This window comes from Acinonyx jubatus, chromosome D4 (assembly GCF_027475565.1).
Source record: "Acinonyx jubatus isolate Ajub_Pintada_27869175 chromosome D4, VMU_Ajub_asm_v1.0, whole genome shotgun sequence".
Taxonomy (NCBI): domain Eukaryota; kingdom Metazoa; phylum Chordata; class Mammalia; order Carnivora; family Felidae; genus Acinonyx; species Acinonyx jubatus.
In genome coordinates this window covers 59703432-59726986 of record NC_069391.1, presented here as the reverse complement: position 1 = coordinate 59726986, position 23555 = coordinate 59703432, and the positions used below count along the sequence as shown (strand labels likewise).

The following is a 23555-nucleotide window of genomic DNA, read 5'->3' as shown; positions in this document are numbered from 1 at the left end:
CCAAAAGCATAATTTCACCTACTATAAACATCTCACATCAGAATATTACATATCCTAAAATCGATGAACTTACATTAACACCAAAGTTACCCAAAGTCAGTAGTTTACAGTAGGGTTCACTCTGCATAGTACATTCTGTGGGTTTTGACAAATGTATAATGACATGTATCTACCAGTATAGCATGATATAGAATAACTTCAGTGCCCTAAAAATCCCCTGAATTTTATTTATTCATTCCCCTCCCTCACAAAACTATTGATGTTTTTATTCTCTTTATAGTTTTGATTTTTCCAGAATGTCATATAATTGAAATCATGCAGTATGTACTTTGTCCAGATTTGATTCCATCACTTAACAGTAGGTATTTAAGTCTCCTCCATAACTTTCCATAACTTTACAGAAAAGTAAAGAAAAAAAAAGCTTTTTTTTTTAAAGCACCAAATGATAAGTCATTGTCTGCTTGTATCAATGTTTCTTTGTATATTCATCTGCTGAAATGCATCTTGAGTACCTTCAGGATCTGGCAAATATGAGTAAAGCTGCTATAAACATCTCTGTACAGTTTTTTTGTGTGGACATAATCTCTCAGCTCCTTTGGGTAATTATCAAGCAAAGTGATTGCTGGGTTGTATGGTACGAATGGGTTTAGCTCTGTAAGAAACTGTCAAAATGCCCTCCAATGAAGCGGTATTTCTTTGCATTCTCATAAGCAATGAATGAGTGTTCATGTTTCTCCACTTCCTCACTAGCATTTGGTGTTTTTAGTGTTTTGAAGTTTTGCCATTCTAAGAGGTATGCACTGGTATTTACAATTCATAACAAATGACATTGACCATATTTTCACAGGCTTGTTTGCCATCTGTATATCTTCTTGGGTGAGATGACTATTCAGATCCTTTTGGCCATTTGTTAATAGAGCATTTCATTTTTTTTTAGTGTTTAGTTCTTAGTTTTTTTGAACTGAAGTATGATTAACATACAATGTTATATTAGTTTCAAGTATACAACATGATTCAATAATTCTATCAGTGCTCATTGCATTAAGTGTAGTCACCATCTGTCACAAAACAATTTGTTACAGTCACCTTGACTATATTCCATATTCCCTACTTTTCATCTCCATGACTTGTTTATTCTGTAAGTGGAAGTTTGTACCTCATAATCTACTTTTTCTATATCACCCATTCTCCCCACCTACCTTCCCTCTGGCAACCACCAGTTTGTTCTTGGTATTTAAGAGTCTTTTTGTCTCTTTTTTTCTTTATTTGTTCATTTTTTTCTTAAATGCCACACATGAGTGAAATCATGTGGTATTTATTTTTGACTGACTTATTTCACTTAGAATTATACCTTCTAGGCCCATCGATGTTGTTGCAAATGGCAAGATCTCATTCTTTTCTTTGGCTGAGTAGTATCCCATCACAGTCACTCTCTCTCTCTCTCTCTGTCTCACACACACACACACACACACACACAAACATCCATTCATCTATGGATGGACACTTGGATGGACACTTCCATATCTTGGCTATTAATAAATAATGCTGTAATAAACATATGGGTGCATATATATCTTTTTGAATTAGTGTTTTTGTTTTCTTAGGGTAAAAGCTCAGTAGTGGAATTATTAGATCATATGGTATTTCTATTTTTAATTTTTTGAGGGAACTCTATACTGTTTTCCACAGTGGCTGTATCTATTTGCATTCCCACCAACAGTGCATGAGTGTTCCTTTTTCTCCACATCCTCACTAATACTTGATATTTCTTGTCTTTTTGATTCTATTATGACAGGTGTTAAATGATATCTCATTGTGGTTTCAATATGCATGTCCCTGATGATGAATGATATTGAGCATATTTTCATGTATTTGTTCTCTATTTCTATGTCTTCTTTGGAAAATGTCTAAAAAAATAAAATGAAAAAGGTCTATTAAGTTCGTTGGCCCATTTTTATTTGTTTTTTTTTTTTTTTTTTGGTGTTTAGTTGTGAAAGTTCTTTATATATTTTGGATATTAACCTTTTATCAGATAATCAATTGCAAATATCTTCTCCCATTCAGTAGGTTACCTTTTCATTACATTTTCTTTGCTGTGCAAAAGACTTTTATTATGGTATAGTCTTAGTAGTTACTTTTGCTTTTATTACCCTTGCATGAGGTGATATGTCTAGAAAATGTTTCTATGGATGATGTCAAAGAAATTACTGCCTATGTGTTCTTCTAGGAGTTTTATGGTGTCAAGTCTCACATTTAGGTTTTTAATCCATTTTGAGTTTATTTTTGTATATGGTGTAAAAATCATGGCCCAGTTTCATTCCTTTCCATGTAGCTGTATAGTTTTCCCAGAACCATTTATTAAAGATACTGTTTTATCCTCATTGTATATTCTTGTCTTCTTTGTCATAGGTTAAGTGACCACATAAGTGTGGGTTTATTTCAGGGATCTCTATTCTGTTCCAATCATCTATGTGTCTATTTTTGTGTCAGTACTATATTGTTTTTATTATAGCTTTGTAGTATATCTTAAAATTTGGAATTGTGATACCAACAGCTTTGCTTTGGCTACATGGGGTCTTTTGTGATTCTATACAAATTCTTCTAGTTCTTTTAAAATGCAATTTGTGTGTTGATAGGGATTGCACTAAATCCGTAGATTGCTTTGGGTATATGGACATTTAACAATATTGGTTCTTCCAATCCATGAGCTTGGAATATCTTTACATTTTCTTGTGTCATCTTCAATTTAGTAGTGTTTTATGGTTTTCAGAGTTTGGACTTTCACTTCCGTGGTTAATTTTATTTCTAGGTATTTTATTCTTTTTGGTATAATTGTAAATGATCGTTTTCTTAATTTCTCTTTATACTAATTTGTTACTTTATACAATTTATACTACTTTATACTACTTAATGTATAGAAATACAACACATTTCTGTATATTAATTTTGTATCCTGTGACTTTACTGAATTAATTTTTCAGTTCTAGGTTTTTGGGGAGTTTGGGGATTTGGTATCTATAGAATCATGTTACCTATAGGTAGTAACAGGTTCACTTCTTCTTTACCAGTATGGATACCTTTTCTTTTTCTTGTCTTATTGCTTCATCTAGGACTTCCAATACTATATTAAGTGAAAGTGGTGAGAGTGGACATGCTTCTCTTGTTCCTGATCTTAAGGGATAAGCTCTCAGTTTTTTACCACTATGATGTTAGCTGTGGATTTTTCATGTATAGCATTTGTTATGTTGAGGTATGTTCCCTCTAAATCTACTTTGCTGAGGATTTTTATCATAAATGAATATTGTACTTTGTCAAATGTTTTTTTCTCCACCTATGAGACAATATATGTTTTTCATCCTTTCTCTTGTTAATGTGATTATCACATTGATTAATTTGCAAATATTGAATCACCCTTGCATCTGTGGAATAAACCCTATTCGTTTGTGGTACAGTTCGGTTTGCCAGTATTTTGTTAAGGATTTTTTCATCAATGTTCATCAGAGATATTGGCCTATAGTGTTGTTGTCGTTGTTGTTTATAGTGTACTTATCTGGTTTTGATATTGGGATAATGCTGGCCTCATATAATGGGTTTGGAAGCTTTCCTTATTATCTTTTGGAATAGTTTGAGAAAAGCAGATATTAATTCTTAAAATGTTTGGTAGAATTCACCTGTGAAGCCATCTAGTCCTAGACTTTTGTTTGTGGGAATTTTTTTTTTTTTTTGGATCACTGATTCAATTTCATTTCTAATAATTGTTCTTTTCAAAGTTTCTATTTCTTCCTGATTCAGTTTTGGGAGCTCATATATTTTTAGGAATTCATTCATATCTTCTAGCTTGCCCAGTTTATTAAGCAATTTTACATAATAGTCTCATAATTCTTGGTATTTCTGTGTGTCAGTTATTATTTCTCTTCCTTCATTTCTGATTTTGAGTTCTCCTTTTTATATTCATGAGTCTGGCTAACAATTTATCAATTTTATCTTTTCAAAGATCTGTTCTCTTTCTGTCTCTGTCTCTGTCTCTCTAGTTTTTATTTCTGCTCTTTATTTCCTTCCTTCTACTGCCTTTGGGCTTTGTTTGTTATTCTTTTTCTACATCCTTTGTGTCTAAGTTGTTTCAGATTTTTCTACCTTCTTGAGGTAGTCCTGTATTGCTATAAACTTCCCTGTTAGAGCCGCTTTTGCTGCATCCCAAAGATTTTGGATATTATGTGTTCATTTTCATTTGTCTCCATTTTTTTTTAGTAAATTATTATTAACTAATAATATCTCCATGTGTGTTTACATGTGAAATTAGCTATTTTGTCTTCTTTGGCATTCCATTCAGACATCTGATTAAAATAAGGCATCACAGTGATTAAAATTACAAATATGATTCACCTTGAACTTTTTGTCTTGTTTTCTGGTCAAGGATTGTGTGCTTACACAAAGAGTAGAGTGATCAAACTTGCAAATTAAAAGCCAATTAGGTGGAGAGAAAAAATGAAGGAGAAAAAAAAAGCCTCTAGTTGTCTATTCACTATCAGAATTTTCAAAATAATATATGGATAATTGATTTATTCCCTATTTCCATGGCAACCAAGTAGTTTTAATAATACCAAAAATACCTGTGCTTTGCCTTACCTTATCTCATCAGGTTGACTTGCAGTCCGTCGGCCTACCATATTCATTTGCATGTAGCAAGGTGACAGCCACCTTAAACCCTCCTTTGACAACTCAATGAGCACATTCTCTTCTATCCATAACTGCATCTTGAGATGATCACTGAACCCAAATCACATCACTGAGGGACAAGAAGCCTCCATTCCATTCAAAAACCTCTATATGTGTTACTGGGAAAGTAAATTCTTCCACTTACTCGCCTGTGGTGAAGCTTTCAGGTACACAAAGTTTGCTTAAAACTGACAGTAAGAAAGTCAAAAACAGGCTGGGAGACATCACCTGAGCCCCAAATGCAACTGTGCCTAATGATTAGGAATGCATTCCTACTCTTTACCTATGAGCGCACTCCTAATCTTTTAGTACATGTGTCAACACTTTCCTTTCCTTGTAAGCCAAGGTGAATCAGACTTCCTGTCCCTAACAATTCAAAGTCCTAACTTCAAGAATCCTCTACTTTCCTTCAAAACATTTGTTAGAGTGTATTTTTATTATTTTTTTAATGCCAGCTTTCTTTCCTAGGCTGTAGTCTCTGCACAAGCAGCAGCATCTTATATATCCATATGCATCTCAACGCCTAGAATAGTTCTGACCCTTAATATTGAATAACTGAAAAAACAATTCAGGCCAACCATTTTCTTAAAAAGTTAAGAAGATTAAGAAGTTTTCCAAAAAGCTTAAGAAGTTAACATTATGGGGCTACTTTTATATGTGTGAGAGATATCTGTTGTTTCAAGATGATAATATATGCTGAAATCCTTAAATTTACAGAGTGGTCATCTACAGAGTTAAAGATTGCCCATGAGCTCTATTTTGAATGATACAAAGGGCCTCCTTCTTCCAGTATGAACTTGAGTAAACTATTTTTCTAAGCCTCACTTTGCTTACCAGTGAAAGGTGTTCACCTCAAGGCAGGCACCTGTAGGTAGCAGCCTCTTGGTAAGCCGAATTACTATTAGTACAAATGAACTTACCAGATAGCCAGAGGAGAAAAGGGGATATATATATACTCAGTTGAAAACCAAAGCACTTGAGTGGACAAAAGCAAAGGCCAAGGGCTGCATAACACTGACATTTTTATTAGAATTCATTTGTAACAAATGGAACTTGTGTCAGCAAAGAACTGATTTTCATACAGACTTCTTTCGCCACCAATGTAACGAAGTAAGAAAATAAAAAGCACGCCTTTCATTCTGTAAAACATTTACGCGTACTACTAATTAGAGGTAATTGTATTTTTTAACAAGCCATTTTACAAGTTATTTTTTTTTTAATTTTTCAGTCTATGCATCCAAAACGAGAGCAAAGAACACAACTGTTTTTATCTTTGTAAAGACACTCCAAGCTTGAATGGCAAAGCCACATACAGATGGATAGGATGGATCTGTAGCCTTCTGATCACTGCTGGAGTATCAGGGCACCCATAAACCCAAAGGAAATCAAAACCCATAAAGGAAAAAGAAAAGGGAATTAAAAATAAAAAGGAGGGACTAAAACAAGGCAAACCCAAAAATAAACAGGAAAGAAAAAAATCTCTACGTTACTGAAGAATTTTTTCCCTTCCTGCATCGATGTTGTGTTATTTACATACACACAAATGAATTTCTGAAGCAGTTTCTTACAGATGGGTTCAAGTAATAACATTATTGGGTGTAGAATCAATAGGGCAGTGCATAGTACAAAGGTATAGAAAGTGCAAAGTTCCCTAGAGGCCCTTCCCTCCCCTGGCTGTCCTCGCCGTTGTCTAACCATGCAAATCATTTTTAAAAAAGAGCTAAAATAAAGTTCTGTACAAATCACTTTTTATATATTTTGATTTTTTTTACCATTGTAACTAATTACAAAATTATACATAACTACACGTACATAGGTAAATAATAGCACCGTACTGGTTATGATGATGAAAATAATTGGAAACTTGAAAGTTTATGGTTATGGTAGATAAAGATGTTTACCTGGGAAAATCAAACTAGAATGGTTGCACAGACTGGAATGCACATCAATGACAGTAAGGGAGTTAGTTCTCTGAACAGCGCCTAAACAGTAAGATACCTAGTCTCTGCCTCGTTTGTATGGTATGCATCCCATTGATTTTCTTCTTGTGATTATTCTCCTCTTTCTCTTTGCCAAATGGACAGTTTTTACTTCAGGGAGAGAAACTGCTCACTGGCCAGTTGTCTTTGTGCGTTAGACACCATCATATTCTACATGTCTAACATGGCATATCTGCAAGTCTGTCTGACCCCCTTTGTTTCACTAAATGAAAATCACAGCACTCAGTAATCTGGCACTTGGATAAATTTCCAAAAGATACAAAGTAAAAGAAAACAACAGATCCACATAGTGCACATTCTTCTCTGGTTCTGATGTAGGTTAGAGAGTCTCATTCTGAGGTAGCCTTCTAGATACTTTTTTTTTTTTTAGTATTATTTATTTTTTTCTTTTTTTTCTTTTTTTTTCTTTTTTATACAAAAGTGCTCAAATAAGATGCTTGCAAGTGTTTGGTCTCTTGGATTTCATTCTACTAGTAATGGTAAAATGTGGAAAACAAAAATCTTTGTATGCTGAACACCAATGAAGTTAAAATTAAACCAAAATATTCTATCTATACCAAAACTCTTTAGGAGTTCCTTGGATATTTTGAGGGTTCTTTAAAATCATATAAGATATGGCAAACTCATGCCATTATCCATGGCTTCCTATAGCAATTTTGTTGGAAAATTTGGAATTATATTGGAAAATAAACAGTTGCTCAATTTCCCCTTTTAGAAAAATCCTAATGGACTAGTAAGTATATTCCAAAGTTGACAATGATATTTATTACTAAAATAAGTTTGGTGTAGTTACTGAATGTTACAGAATAGATTTGGAAAGGATTCTAAATAAAACAAGTAGCTTTTCCTGATGTTGGCAATCATGAAAGGAAGGGCCCTGATTATCCAAGTGCTTTGGGCTGGTACAATCACTAACATCCCCGACTTAGTTGAAAACTAGGAATGCATATTATTCAAAGAGTTTTTGTACATGTGATAAACAGATAATGCTTTAATTGGAAGAGTAACATATATGAACAACTAATGAAAATAACCAAAAGCTAAAAAGAAATGCTATTAAAATAGGCATCAATTATAAGGCACTCTAAATGCATAACTAAAACCAAAAGCAAAAGTACAGCACTTGCCAGGAGTGCTGTATGCCACAAAATGTTTCTGACTGAATAGAGTAACATGAGTTTGGCTTTGCCCCTGTTACATATCATAAATGCAAGTTTCATAGCACATACTATAGACAATATACGATTGAATACATTGTTTTTAAACAACTTGATAGCTGATATATTACAACATTCTCCCCTCCTAAAGGGATATGCACTGACCTTTCCCACATGCACACCTCTTAGATAGTTAATAATTTTTTTATTGCACTAGAGTGTTAGAAATATTGAACTTTGTTGGAAGCCTGGCTAACAAAGGATATCTGAATATGAGTAGGTGGGTGGGGGGAGACTGGGTAGGAAATTAGGGGGTGAGGTTTGACAATCACTGATGTGCATTCCTCATTTCCCTTAAAATTAAAAGTTTATGATATTAAGAAATACCCATATGTCATAAAATTAATAACAAATTGAAAAAGATGTTTATAATACCTTTTCTACCTAAAAAAAGACCCAAAAAACAAAAACAAAAACAAAAAACAAAACAAAATCATGGAAGAACTGAATGATAGCTATATCTATCTTTTTGTGTGGACACACTGTCTATATATACATAGACACCCCTGTAAAATATGGATATATATGTATATATGTTAGCAGCAACTTTATACTTTGCGCCTCCCTGTTGATTCCAAAAATAAAACAAAACAAAATGAAGTTCTCTTTTACTGTTTGAAGAGAATGGGTACTTTCTCACCAACCAAAACTGAACAGAAGTGTAAAAGTAATCTGACAAGACCAATACTGTAGATTAAGAATATTGCACAAAAATGTGCAAATGTTCAAATTATTTGATATTTCTACAGCAAGATATTACAGATAACAGTTCTACAGCTTAAAAAAAACCTACAATTTGGAAATAAAAAATGAAGAGTTATGTATCTTTTTTTAAAATTCACTTTATCGAATGATACATTTTGTTAAAAAAAAGTTTACACAGTTAAAAATGAAGCACAGGTCAGCAGTATCTTTACAATACTAAAAAACTAAATCAAAGACTTTCTTTTTAAACATTTCCCCCCATTCCCCCTGAAATGTTATTATGAGCAGTATGGTGGGAAGGGGCGATGTCGCAGCAGAGTCCATTTTATCCTGTGAGAAGCCACACCAGCAAACATCTTGCACTGAACTGTAGGACTCTGGCAATTTCTCCTCACACCTAACAAGCAATCCTGGACAAGATGGTGGTTCTTTGCTATGATTTCTTCTTCCCTTTATTTTGAATCCTTAAGGTATCTGTAAATAAAATCCTTCAGATGCCTCATCAGTCAGGATTCTCTTTATTATTTTTCAGGTTAGATTATTAAACTGTGAATTCTTGGTCCACCCAGAAGAGTTTGTTTTTATTTTGTTTTGTTTGTAATAGTCCCACTAAGTGGTAGTTAGCTAGAAGTTAAGAAGGACTTCTCGAGTGCCCTGTATGGCTCAGAAGAGACTCCGTGGATACTGAAGGGCCTGCAGTAAGAACCCAAAGGGGGTCAGGGGTTTCTACGTTGCATAGTGATCAAAGCTGCCCAGGTACTCCAGTGCGGCTCGGTAGCAGAACTGGTACTGGTCCTGCAGGAGACCAAGCATGGGGAGAAACAGGACAAGTGGCTGTGAGTACATTTTAATAGAAAGATGAAAATCAAATTCCAAAACCAGTTACAACTAGATGGGGGCAAAATCACTACTCTCATCAATTAATTCAATCCAATGATCGATCCGTTTTAGTGAGCAAAGGATGATCAGCCTCATGGGGTGTCTATTCACTTCACCAATCAGTTTGACGAAAATAGTCTCCTTATTCCTAAGTTGTAATGGCTACAGTGAATATTATCTTCCAGACAGTGTGAGCATTTCTCCAAGCAGTACCAAACAATTACCAATACCGAACATGTGAACATATCACTGCTGTCTTTTACAACTATCTGCTTATTTGTGATAACTTATTCTCAGTTTGCATATTAAAGACAGGCTAATTCAGAGACACACATTGTCCTGAGGAAAACCTGGATTCATTTATCTTCTGGGCTATTGAAAAAATAATTTGAATAAAAAAAATCATATCAGATAGTAGACCTTAGTACCTGCAATCAGAATTACCTACCATCATTTCTGATGTTATTATTTAAGTAAGGGTGAGGAATAGTAGATACATAAAGCCATTTACAGAGGGCTCTGGAGTTTCAAGCTTTTCATCCCCTGAAAATGGCATCAAGACTGGCTGCCTATATCAAAAAACACCCGTGTCATTTGGCCTAATTCAGTGTGATTGCTGGTTATCTGTTCTAGAACGGCCTACATTAAAATAAAGTAACTTGAAACATGTCCTTTTTCAGACAGGAAAGAACATTGTCATATTGGAATAAGTTGGGGCATTGTTGGAGAGAGAAAAAGTAGAATTTTTGCCATAAAAGAAAGTTATTTTCAGCAGCCATTGGGGCTGAAAGTAGATAGTTTCTATTTTGCTTAAATGTGCATTTTTTTATAATAAAAATGGTAATGCAAAATAAATGGAATTTGCTTCCCTATGTTGTCACAGTAAGCTGCTTGGCTAAATGTTAAAGGGTTTTTAAACGTCCAATTTCCCTCTGCTACCCCCAGCACCCATTAAGTTTGTCAGGCCGACATCATGCTTTGGGCAGTGCAAGCCAAATGCTTGTACTATTTTGAAATCACAATTTGGAAGATATTGTGGGTAATGAATTTAGGAATACATATAAATTGTATAATTTGGCGGCCTTTTGAGGAGCAGAAACACTCACTCATTAGAAATGAACAGTCAATATGCCAGACTGGCTATATCACAAACTCATATTATTCTAAAAAAAAAATAAGAATTTCATTATCAGTTATTAGGAGATAATATGGGGTATTAATGTCTCTAGGGCCTTTCCAGGATCCAAATATATAAAATGGCATACACAGAGGGGAAAGAATGAGGTTCAAAAGTACTAAACAACTGGATTTTTCCTACAATATTTTCCTGTATCTTGTTCTGGTGTTAAGAGTCTCTGGATTCTATGAGGTCCTGGCTAATAAAACCTATTACTTGGTTCTTGAGATGTGACAAACTCATGGAGATTTTTCTCACCTCTGTCTGTACCATGGCTGGTCGTTGTGTTCTTAACATTTTGACAGTCTGGAAGATATCTACAACTCCTTCATATCTCATTCTTTCCAAAACAATGCTTAGCGTTATGAAGACTCCAGTTCTTCCGACGCCCGCACTGTCATAATGACAAAGACAGCGTTACTGGATGCGACACTCATAGTCTTCACCACGTTTGCTTGGAAGCAGACATATGTGCACCTGTTTCCATATGACATCAGGTTCTTCCACAGCAATGTTCAGGAAAATGTGGTGTTGCATTAAAAAATGACTACTCTTAGGAAAATGTGTCATGGTAAAATGTGAGAATGAATGTAGGGTAATTAAGTCCTACTAACACAATGACTTTTCAACTGGGATTTGATAAGATGCAGGAAACATAAATATGGTAAATAAATAGATGCAGGGAATGGTAAGTCAAATATAGGTTAATACTCTTCATGCAGATCCTGAAATTGTAAACCTTGCCTGCTTAATATTTTTAAAGTGTGAAATAATTTTGATAAGGTAGACTTCAATTTTATTTATTTCTTGTAGTCACTTACAATCTATGCAGGATGTTTCATCATTTAGACATGTCAATAAATAAGAAGGCTCTTCAAATTTAGACATTAGTTTTGATTTGAGAAAACAGATTCTGTTATGGGATTTTTGATACAGGATTCTTATTTATTCTTTACAAGGGTTGGTGAATGTCTTATATGTACATATTGTGTAAATGTATATATATTTGTTCTCTCTGCTGAAAATTAGGACTTTAACAGATTCTCAAAGGGGTCTTACCTTAAAAAAAAAATGAGTTATATGTTTATCTACTAGTTTTAGATGTTCAGGAGCTAAAACACCAGGATTCTTTCTACCACATTAGCAATGTTTTGACTTTGTTTTCTTTATTGTTTTAAGATAATTCCAGAATGTTCACTGCAGCTAGAGAAGAAAATTAATTCGTAGCTTTTGTACTCTTAAAAAGTAGGAAAGCATCTGGAGGTTTAGGTAATGAGGAGAAGAGTGAATAATCTGAAAAACCCCTACATTTTTGGATCCTAATTAAACGGCATATGTAACGCTTGGGTGCAGGCTGTAGAAAATGGATGGATTCATTTACTTAGGGATGTAGCTGACAGGCATATATAAATAGTGGGTCCCTTTATAAACTGGGTTTTCTAAAGATCCCAAACAGAAATGTTAAGTGCAGCTGTAAAATCCATGGGCAGTCTTTACTAAGTGGCTGAAGATGTCCAGGAGTAGTCAAGGTTCTCTGTTAAGAGAGTAGATGACCTTGAAGGTCCCTTTCAACCTTGAAAGTCTCTCTTACTCCTGAGAAGCTGTGATTTATGATCTTTTTTTTTTCCCCCTGAATGGTCCAGGTATTCCAGAGTCTATTTAACCTTGATTTGATTGCTCAAATGTATCAAAATATAGGATTTCTGGATTTCTACTAGGTGCTTTCAAGAAAATAACAGACAGTGGCCTTACAACTTCTGAATTTATTGACTTCAGAATGCTAGTTTAATAACTTGTAAATGAGGTGAATAGTATTTTAAGGATATTCCCAGATAAGGTAAAATATCTAGAAGTCATATATATATATATATATATATATATATATATATACACACACACACACATGTATGTGTGTGTATATATATACATATATGTGTGTGTGTGTGTGTGTGTGTGTATAAACAGGTCATAGGTAAACTCCTTATACTAAAGAAGTATTTAAATCATTTTGTGATGGTAAAAGCAATGGGAAGGAAACACATTTATACACTTAACTTTATGGCAATGTCTAAAGTTAAAAATATGTATTAAATATATCCTTTTTTATAGTTTATACTAGAAAAGTTTGAATTAGCATTTGGGCAACTTATGTAGAAAGTTAAGGGGAATGCTCAGGTAATTTAAGTCCAATCTATACCATCCATTGTGTCTGAATATTGGAGTGTATATGTTATTCCCTACATGCTCTTTGGTTGTCTAGAACAAAGGATTTTGGATAACTGAACACAAAGCTAATGTGAATAAATAAGATCCACTACTCATAGAATATACCATGTCTGGGGAACATGATGTGCTAGAAAGAATCTCAGAGATGAGCTGAGAAAATTGAGATCAAGAGAAATCGCCCTACAGTCACAGAGCTAAGTGATGACAGAAGTGAGGCTAGAACTCAGGTATCTTAAAGCTTAAATTGAATATTTCTCCTATTTTGAGATCTTGTCTTCCATATCACTAAAAATCATAGTTTGGCATCTATGTCTTTCTTTTATTTTCCGTTTTTTACCCTTCCTTTCCCCCTTCCTTTTCCTGTCTGTTCCCCCTTCCCTTCCCTTTCACTTTTTCAAGCAAAATAAATTTTTAAAGTAAATTCCCTTAAGATTTCGACCATAAAGGGATTAGAAATTGAGACTTCAAATTGATAGAATCTGAAAATATGTTAGTTTAAATAAAATTAGGTGAATTCCTTTTGTTGGAGGATTTCTCCATAACAACTTCCAAAAGCACTAAATTTATGGTGAGTGTCCTTTCTGAACCGTTTACTTGCTATTTCTATTAACTTCAATGACTTGAATTATAAAATGCTGTGGAAACTATTGAAAATAATTAACTTGAAGGTGCTTCATTTTCTGATATAGCAACAATTTTCAAGCAAATTGCAATTTTAACTGAGGTACCATTCTAATCATTTACTGACTGGCAAGAATTAGTATTATCATTAAGGCTTGATAACTATTTATGGGTTTCCTAAAAAGACAAACACAGGAGATAGAGAAGAATAGTTATCAGTGTAATGCTATGGAAGTAGAATAAGTAAGAAATAATTAACTGAACAAATTATCATGAGGGGATATGACAACAATTCCTGCTAAGGTAAACTAGGTAAGGGAAAAAATGCAGTTCGGTCTTTGTTAAAAGACGTAAAATTTGGGGATAAAAATCTTACCTCTTGTTATTTTCATTTATTTTTGAAAAGAGAGAAATGAGACTTGCTTTAGATTTTACAATATATGTCTGAGAATAAAATATCAATTATACTGATTCACTACAATAAGCTTGTACTGACAATGAATAGAAAGCAATGCATATTTTCAAAGTTACTATCACATTCATCACAAATGGAAACTCATCATTCTTGATGGTTAACTCACCTGCAATGGACTGAAATGGGCCCATCTTGGCCAAACTGCTCTTTTGTTTTATGTACTTGGCCAATGAAGTCAATAAATCCTTCTCCAGACTTTGGCACTCCTTGCTCTGGCCAGTCAGTGAACTGGAACTGCCTCACTGTTCGGGACTGTCCGTCCTATACAAAGAAAGCCACATACCCAGCCACAGAGGAGGATACCAGGAAGATCCAGCCAGTGTACAGACCACAGCAGCAGGAAATTTTTTTTTTCCAAAAAGAATAAAAAAAAAAGAGGTGTGTGTGGGGGGGGTGTTAGAAACATGTCTAACTAGAAATTTAGTCACATGTGTGTCTTATCTGTTATTAACACTGTCTATATTCACATATATTTAAATTGCAAATTCAGTCTGGCAATGCCCAAGTAAAAACCTGGGTTCTTGTAAAAAGCCATCTAGTTCCCATATTAGTAAATGCTTCCATGATCCAAAATTTGCCTTCAAAACCAAAGTGGAACATATATACTCTATTTTAAAAAATTTCAGGAGCCAATAACTTAATATTGAAAGGAGCAACTAGGCATGTCATCCAGACCAGAGATTTTGCTATTGTCACAATAACTTCCCGTCTGCTGTGCTTGCTTATATCTAGCATTGTGAAATGACAAATAGTGACACTAAAAGGATCTGACACCAACTGGGTAGCTGTTAATCTCGATGCCCCACGTGTCTCAGAGGCATACAATTTCTAGCCATGGTAGTGTACATAGCATGTGTTATGCAACTATGCTGTTGGGTGGGAAGGAAGTAAGGGGTCCCTCAAGGAGATAAAAGAGATTATTATCAAATAAACACTCTATTCTGAAAAAGCACTCTTCTGGCTGACCACAGGAATTAGGCACTGTGGGGAGTTTAACAGACAGACCAATGGAAAGAAAACAAGCTGGATATGAGAGGAATCTTTAAAGTGATTAGGCAAAACTACTCTGACTCATGAAGTAGAAATGATTTGAGAAAGATCTACTAATGTGCCTCTGATTCCTTCTAGAACAGTGTTTTCAGAAGCACAAGAAAAGCAGACGGGACCTTCTCTTTAATTGGAGGAATAAGAATTATGGCCATAAACTTTCTTCGCTGAATCCGCTGAGAGGGAGAGGGTCCAAATTCCATGCTTGGAAAGACTGATCCTATTTGAAGAGGCTCTGCTCCCAGTTAAGCCTTCAACTTGTTCCTCCTTTCCATTTTTGTAACATCTCTTTCCCCTTTAAAGGCCTTTGGATATGGGTATGCATGTTCCCAAGATTCTGGTTAAGTAGACAGAGACCCAATCTTTCCCATTCAGTCAGACTGAGAGGAGGGGATGGCTTAGCTCGAGATGGGCATACATAACTTGTGTCTTGTGTTTTCCACAGGAAAAGGGCATATTCCTGACTGTCATCATTTGATAAAACAGGAAGATCACATTAACTTTGTGGGAACACTGAGGAATATGCAAATAACTGCTTGGCCCCATAACTAACTTATGGATGGTAACCATGGAAGCATGATTTACTTCCCTCTGTTTCTGGAAAAGGTTTGGAAAGCACAGGAAGGAAGCCAAAGACTAGGTAATGCAGATTTGTCCTCCTCTGAATATCCTGGGGATTTCATTTCTGACTACAGTTGCTTTTAGCAGCAAGAAGAGGTCATGTGCACAAACCCTTACTATTTGGAGGAGACACCAGCTGACTCCATTTAAAGGTTACCTGTTTAACAATACTGTCTTCCAAGTGCCAACTCACTCTCTAAACTGCTAAGTTCAGATTAGAAACACACTAGGAGCACAAACATCAAATGCTATGGCAGCTAAGAAAATTATAAAGTCACAGGGAGCCTTTTAAAAAAATAATTTGAATAAGTTCTTCAATATTTCTTTTTCTTTTTGTGATCAGATTTAATTTGGGCAAGTGAGGAGTAGTAAAGAAATTGTGTCTGTTATTTGCAGGGCCTAACCCCCAGTCTTTACCATCAGAAATGGTTGGTGAATTTTCTTGGAATGTACTTAAGGTTTTCACTCACATATATATCTTCAAATTATGAAAGGGCAACTGTGTGTATGTATGTATGTATGTATGTATGTATAACCAAAGCATGCTTACTTGGGCAATTTAAAAAACTCAACCTACGGACTTAACTGCTATTAACTGCTATCTTGACTATGGTCACCTTCAGAGTAGTTAAGATTTCAGACTTTCTGGGATTAACAGATCTGTCACCTGGGCCAACCAGTCTGCTAACCAATTTCTCCTTCACTTTAGGCCAATAGCCAGGGCATGGCTTTGGAGATTAGCAGACAATCTCTAAACATGAGTATTGGCTGGGAAAGCTGCTGTCCAGAAAAAAAAAAAAGGCAAAAAACCAAAAAAACAGTGGATCAAGTAAATAGCTGTATCCTGGAGTTTCATTCAACCCACCTACTGTGACAGTTCCAAAAACAAAGCAAGGCTTTGGACTGACCCTGCTCTCTCCTAAGATATGTTTGTAATCATGGTTTGAAAGTGGCCAAAGGCAAGGATATTAAAGTTTATGCATAGAACATCTTACATCAGGGCTGAACCTTGGACTCAGCAATCTAGATAAGAAATGCAGAATGAAAATTAGCCAACAAGGGTCGTGGGTGCACAGCTCTCATGGACAGACACATTAGCACACCGAGGAATAAACCATGCCAGGAATCAAATTAGAATGTGCAAAGCTTGTCAGAGTCTTCTAAAGAATGCCATTTGCTCTGCAGTTTTAAAATCATACCAAATTAACCTCTAAGTCCACATGACCTAGAGGGCTTTGCAAAACAACAACATATTTACAGCCTCAAGTAATGAAGAAGTCAAAAAAGCTCCAAAGAGAATAAGCTGAGAAAGTGAATATAAGCACAGCCAACCAATCAGTAAATGCTTCCCAGGACACACACTCACCAAGTATATCCCCAAAGTTGGGCTGCCAGATGTTATGTTTGAATGGAAGCCAAGCCTGCATGTGAGGACACTTGCCAGACAGAGGAAAAGTTACTCTTACAGTAAAAAAAAATAGTCCTCCAAGATAAGTTATTTCTTTACACTTTGGGAGTATGATCACTTGGCAGATGTTTCTCCAGAGATGCTTATTTATTTTGAGAGAGAGCACATGCGTGGGCAGAGAGAGAAAGGGAGAGAAAACATCCCACTTAGTCTCCGTGCTGTCAGCACATAGCCCAGTGTGGGGCTCGATCTCAGGAACCCATGAAATCATGACCTGAGCTGAAATCAAGAGCTGGACACTTAACCGGCTGATCCATGCAGGGACTTCCCCAGAGATTCATTTTAGACTGCTTTTCAGCTAATGGTTAAGAGCATAAGATTGTGCAAACTTACCCTGGCATCTGTGACCTTGAATTCTCTTAGGATATACTGTGGCATGTTGTACTCAGCCATGGGATCTACAACAAAGTACTGGTATCTTGCAGATCGTTCTGCGGGCCAGTATTGGTGACATTTCTCCTAAAAGGAGAGAGGATTAATGTCAAATCATACAAAGTACAAATATTATCTAATCATCTATCAATCTACATATTTCTTTCTCTCATTAAAAAAGTTCAAAATTCAAGGCCATTCCAATGGCATGTGACCCATTTTCTCTTTGAAGCCATAAGTTCCCTGAGAAGAGGGAAATCATGTGGTTTAATATTTGCCCATGGTACAAAGCACAGAATTGGCATACAGAAGGTTATTAATACACATAAATTAAATTGAATACTTTGATAGTATAAGTGTCTTCATACCTACAAGTTCTCCAAATAATTACACCAGTCCTTGGATATAATGCTGGCCCTATCCATCATGCATTGCACCACCAGAGGAGACTTGCATCAGAGCATTATGGAATAATAAGAACCAGCAAGTGTGAATGGAGAAAGAAACTTCTATATTGATTTGGTCCAGTCTCCCTTGTCAGCTGAGGAAACTGAAGTCCAGGCAGTTTTAATGATTTGGCTAAATTTTGCAGTGTCAACTCTGAAGAGTCAGAATAGTCAAGTTAATTTCTTAGTTTGGCTTTTTTTTTTTTTTTTTGCTCTCTTTATGTGGTTTAAATGATGGGTTTTAGATCCATCTCTACCATTTAATTTATACAAAGAAGACAGAAAGAAAATATCTTAAGCAAATATAGCAAAATGCTTGCATCTATTGAATCTAAGTGGTAGTTCCTTAGGTATCTCTAATACTATTTATATTATTTTATTAGAGAGAGAGAGAGAGAGAGAGAGAGAGAGAGAGCACGCAAGCTGGGGATGGCAGAGGGAGAGAGAGAGAAAATCTTAAGCAGACTCCATATCCAGTGCCAAGCCTGATGGGGGCTTGATCCCACAACTGTGAGATCATGACCTGAGCAGAAATCAAGAGTCAGGTACTTAACCAACTGAGCCACCCAAGTGCCTCATATACTATTTTATATATTTTTCAGAATAATCATTTTCAAAAAGTAGAACTGAGATTACCAGATTATATCCTTGGAAAAACTATGTAACTATTCAACCTGGGTGGAGAATGGGCAAATAAGAATTTGCTTCACAGATGTAAGGAAGTCAAGTTCATTCCCACAGAGAAATGAGGGTGCATTTGCTCATGAAACTCCAGCTTTTCCAGAATAAAAAAAAAAAAAAAAAGATTGTGCCTGGAAACAAAATACTAGATCTTTCTCCAAAACACACAAATTAAAGAACTTGATGTGGCTTTGCAAGTTAAAAACCAACAGAGTAATGAATGGCCCAGAATGTGACCAGAGAACTCTGCATTTCAAAGAAATGATGTTGGCCCTTGGGTTATGAGAATGAAATTGTCATTTCTTCATGGTGAATGTCTTATGAGAAGACACTCACTCTGCCCATCTCACGCAGCTTGGTGAGCATCACAACGATGGTGGAATTGTGTTCCCAGAGCATCCGCCAGAAGTCTTCTGTGGTCTCTGCCAAGGGCCCCTGGGTAGCAATGTAGGCTTTCTGTTGTCTGAATTATAGAGAATAAAAATAACATGTTAAAGTAATCAGAGAACACGCAAAGGTTCACATATGATATGTAAACACCAAACCCAAGGATGAACACTGAAAACATATTATCATTGCAGTTGTAGTAAATGTCATTAAGATTGTGTATCAAATAAGAATGTTTACTATATTTGAGGGACTTTGCAAAAGAAATTGGTTTGTTACTATTATCATGTAGGTCTTCATTATTATTTAAATTTTAGTGCAATGCTCATAGCTCAGTTTTATGTATCATACAAATCACTTAAACACTGGTGTGGCTTTGCTTTGTAGAAAGGACTCTTACATAATCTATTACATTTATGAAATAAATCTTCTGTATTAACTCTTTCCACACCCAAATGGTTTCTAAAGGAAGAGTACAAAAGGCAAGAATAAAGAATCCATGACTGCTTCTTCTTACTCCTACCAAAAAACAAACAAACAAACAAACCAACAAACACCAAGGGACTGAATGCTGACCTATGCATAAAGAAGATGTTTTCAATTGAGATGAAATTCATTCTGGCTTATGAAACTGGGGCACATGTAAATATCAAGGCTTTGGACTGTCAGGGGAGCAAGCGTATATACCTGTATCCATCAATAAAACTGGCATTGATGTAATCAGATCCTTCTACTCCTCGGATAGGCTGCAGGCAAACCCTTGTGGATTCATATGGCATAATATTAACAAGGCGATTTTTGAATTTATTACATGGAAGATTGGCACTGATGAATCTTGAGGTGTGAGCTTTAGAGCTGGCTAGACGCTGTTGAATAGAAAAAAAGAAAAAAATCTGACAAAGATAATTTTAGCCTACAGTTAGACGCAATGTACCCGAGATTTCCTCTTTAGAGGAAAACTTTAGAGTAAAGCTTTTGTTTATTTTAAAGCAAAGGACTCTTCAAACTGCACTGCTTTTCACTTCTACCTAATGATTCCATATAGTCTACTGACTTTTTAAGTATGTTCTGAGAGTATGATCTCTCAGTTTAAATTAAGGTACAAAAGAGCTCGAGGTATTGTTAGGAAGCAAAGGACAGAGAAAAGGGAAAGAGGAAGAAAAGTATTTTATAGTCAGACACCTGAGAAGGTCAAGTGAATCTTGTAACTTCAAAAACTTGAAAGGTTAAGAAAGTGAGGCCACTATTCAGAGACAATCCCAGAATGACTTGCTTCTGAATTACCACATCACATCCAATATCATACCTTAAATTCAAGCTCCATTCCTGTGACATTCTCTCCTGCTTCTATTTGTGTCAGCTTCTGAATGTAGGCATACAAGTTTCTAGCTGGCACTTCGGTATTTCCACAAGTCACTGCTTCTAACAGTGCATCATGGATAAAGATGTATTGGTCTTCTGTTTGAACCATGTAATTCCTCTGGGCTCTCATTAAAGTTACATGGCCATAAATATCTACAGTTTTTTCATGCTTTATTCTTTCTAACATGGCGTCTATTACAATGAAACAGCCAGTCCTGCCAACTCCCGCACTACAAGAAAAACAAAAGAAAAGTCTAAATAAATCTACCAGGAAACAAACACATTAAAAATTATTTTAATTCTTATTAACTAAGTTTTAAATCCATTAATTCTTTTCAACTAGCTATTGGGATTATTTTGGAGCACTCTAAAATAAAAGGTATTATCAAGTCACCGTAACCAGAGGGGAGGGAATCAAATACCAAGTATAATTAATTTGGTTTCAAAATGTAAATCCATAATCACTATGCTCCTTGATCATGTAAAACAAAGCATACATTATTTTGAAAGACACATTTAAAAAACACATTTAGGTTGTTTATATTAGAAGGTATTTTGTAAATTGGTTAATATCTAACTAGGCTATATCTTTTTGCAAATCTTCTCCATTTATTTCAGTTCAATTTGTGAAATAAAAAGTAGAAAATCATTCAGTATGAAATATTTCATATTCTAAAATGCAGCAAGGAAGTTTTAAGATCAATTTAGTGGGAAATATATAATTAAGATATTGAACTGCTATTACACACTAAAAAAAAAAAAAAGAGCAGGTAATTCTCAATGGAAATAAATTCCTAATAAAAAAAAATCACTAGAGAGTACAGGCGAGTTTTTCCTTCTCTTCCAGAGTTGAACATATTTTGAAATTCCAGGTGAAATTCAAGTATTCTGTGTGGGAAAATAAAAGCTTCAATCTTTGTTATTGAAGAAGCTCTGAGGCATTTTTTAAACTCCATTACTTCTGGACTTATGGGTCATTTTCCAGTTGGTGGAAACGGATTCAAAGAAGAGAAGGTAAGAGAGAGCAAAACCCCAAAACAAGATATGCTGTTCCAAGGAGACAATCTAATTTACTGAACTGGATTACAGAGTCAGGTGGTTGAAACATTGGAATTTCCTCAAGTGTTGGAAAGAATACTAGCAAAATAACACATCTGTGTCCTTAAATCTCTAGGTAAGTCTTGTTTGTCTCTTAGCAAACTCTTTAGAGTGAGTCCATTTATGTGTCAAGTATGGTTGAATCCAAAATATTTTTCTCTTCCTGATCATGGATATTTACCTGGCTGGGAAACATGTAATTAACAGGAATAGGTATATACAACCACCATAGATACTAAGCAACAGTCTCCTTCATTAGCTACATGCCACTGTTTCCTGTCATTTGCGTATCTATGCATTCATTTATTTGTCCATCTGTCCATCAACATATCCTTCTCTTCATTCAATGAACAGTACTTTGTTCAGTAACATGTGGGATACAACATTAAAGATGACTTAGATCTTACTTTTAAAGAGCTCAACATCTATCAATGAGGTAAAAGGTTACTTAACTATTTATACTAATGGACAGAAAGATGTGTTGGTTTTGTGGATGATGTGGCATTTGAACCAGGACTTGAAGGACACAAAGGACGGGGAATTTAGGAGGCTAGAATAGCAAAAGAGAAAAAAATGGCTTTTGCAGCCATATGTTGGCTTTGGGAGTTACATATGAAACTTTTCATTGGCCTAGTGAGGCACTTGTACAAGGAAGATACCAGAACTTCAAATGGATGAGTTTAGGGAGCACTAGGGTACCTGACTCAATTGAAATGGCAATTTCTCTCTAGTGCCAAGTGCCTACAAGGTGGTAAGTGAGCATTTTGTAATAAATAATACCTTTATTTATGTACTGAGCAGTACAGATCAAATCTAGCTTCCACACAAAGGCCCTCAGGTTTGTAGACTAGGTTAAGCAGGAATATGATAGGAACACTATTTAAAAATTGCTTACTTTTTATGTCCTGTCAGACATAAAAAATGACTGTTAGTATTTAGTCAGAGAGCCTCTGGATTTTCATTCTAAGACTGCATTCAAGGTTTAACCACAAAGTGATACTACACTGAGATGTAATGCAAAAGCTTTTGGAGACAAAGAGTCTTTGAAGTGACAGACATTTTTTTAGCACACAACAATTAGAAATCTGATGCACCCAGATCCACAAAGTCCCGTTTACTTAGTTTGTTCTACTAATAAAACTGGGAGATGGCAAGCCTTCCCTGATACTCCCCATTACCCCTGTCTCCCAGTCCCTAGGCAGGATTAATCACCCTCTGTTCCAGATCACCTAAGTGGTATCTCAAATGCCACTCCATTACAGTCTCAATCATATCGTATTATTAACTAGTCTGGTAGGGTCGTCATCCTCAAATCATGGAGTATATCCTGAGAGCAGGAACTAACTTTTCTGTTACCTTTTTGTGTCCTAAATTAAGCATGAAGTCGGTGCTTAATAATGTTTGTGAAATAAGAAAATAAATCAGTAATTGGCATCAGAGGCCTTACATAATGAGCAGCCCATCCATGTTCGGTAAGCCTACTGAGAAAGAAGGACCCTTCAGTCAGTGAAAGAAGCTTACATTTGACAAAGGTTCAGAATTATGCAGAGAAGGCCTGAAGACTGCTCCACAGTGCTAGGTAGGGAACAGGGAGAGAGGAAAATGCTTTGAGAGGCCTCTGTGTCTGGGTCTTCTGATCTGCCATCACAGTGCAATTAAAAGAAACTAAGTAAGACTTAACCTGGAGAAAGGGGATAGCCCTCACATTTAGGAGGTTCTAAGACCATGAGTAATATCTTTTTTTCTCTGCGTTGTTTTACTTAATTATCTTCATCCTAATTGTGCATTGTTTCTAATTGGATACAACGTCATGCAATTCTTTTTAGTGCAAACCATGCCATAAGCCTTATAACTGAGCCCTAAATAAGTCAATTCTAGACAATGGCAGGTATATTTTCCCACAAAATGCAGCAGGGACCATTCCAAATGTCTATATTCTGGATCTATATTCTGACAAAAAGATATCTTGGGATCTTGGAAAATTGGTAGGAATAACTCCAGATTCAAACAGTAGCAACCTCTTCATGGTGGTATGGATGCAATTTCCCCAAAAAACT

At 35.5% G+C, this 23555-nt stretch overlaps 1 protein-coding gene across 44 annotated transcripts in view; it reads right to left on the bottom strand.

The window, feature by feature from the left end:
• Positions 1–5721: 5721 nt before the first annotated feature.
• PTPRD (protein tyrosine phosphatase receptor type D) overlaps positions 5722–23555 on the bottom strand; it is a 2170985-nt gene continuing 2153151 nt past the window's right edge. For all 44 annotated transcript variants that reach the window (XM_053204229.1, XM_053204230.1, XM_053204243.1 and 41 more), the window contains 7 exons: positions 20345–20630; positions 19726–19904; positions 18988–19114; positions 17486–17611; positions 14123–14277; positions 10953–11088; positions 5722–9433 (listed from right to left, as the gene is read on the bottom strand). In XM_053204229.1, the coding sequence (XP_053060204.1) occupies positions 9365–9433; positions 10953–11088; positions 14123–14277; positions 17486–17611; positions 18988–19114; positions 19726–19904; positions 20345–20630 (1078 nt within the window). In that variant the 3' untranslated portion in view covers positions 5722–9364. The remainder of the gene's footprint in view (positions 9434–10952; positions 11089–14122; positions 14278–17485; positions 17612–18987; positions 19115–19725; positions 19905–20344; positions 20631–23555) is intronic.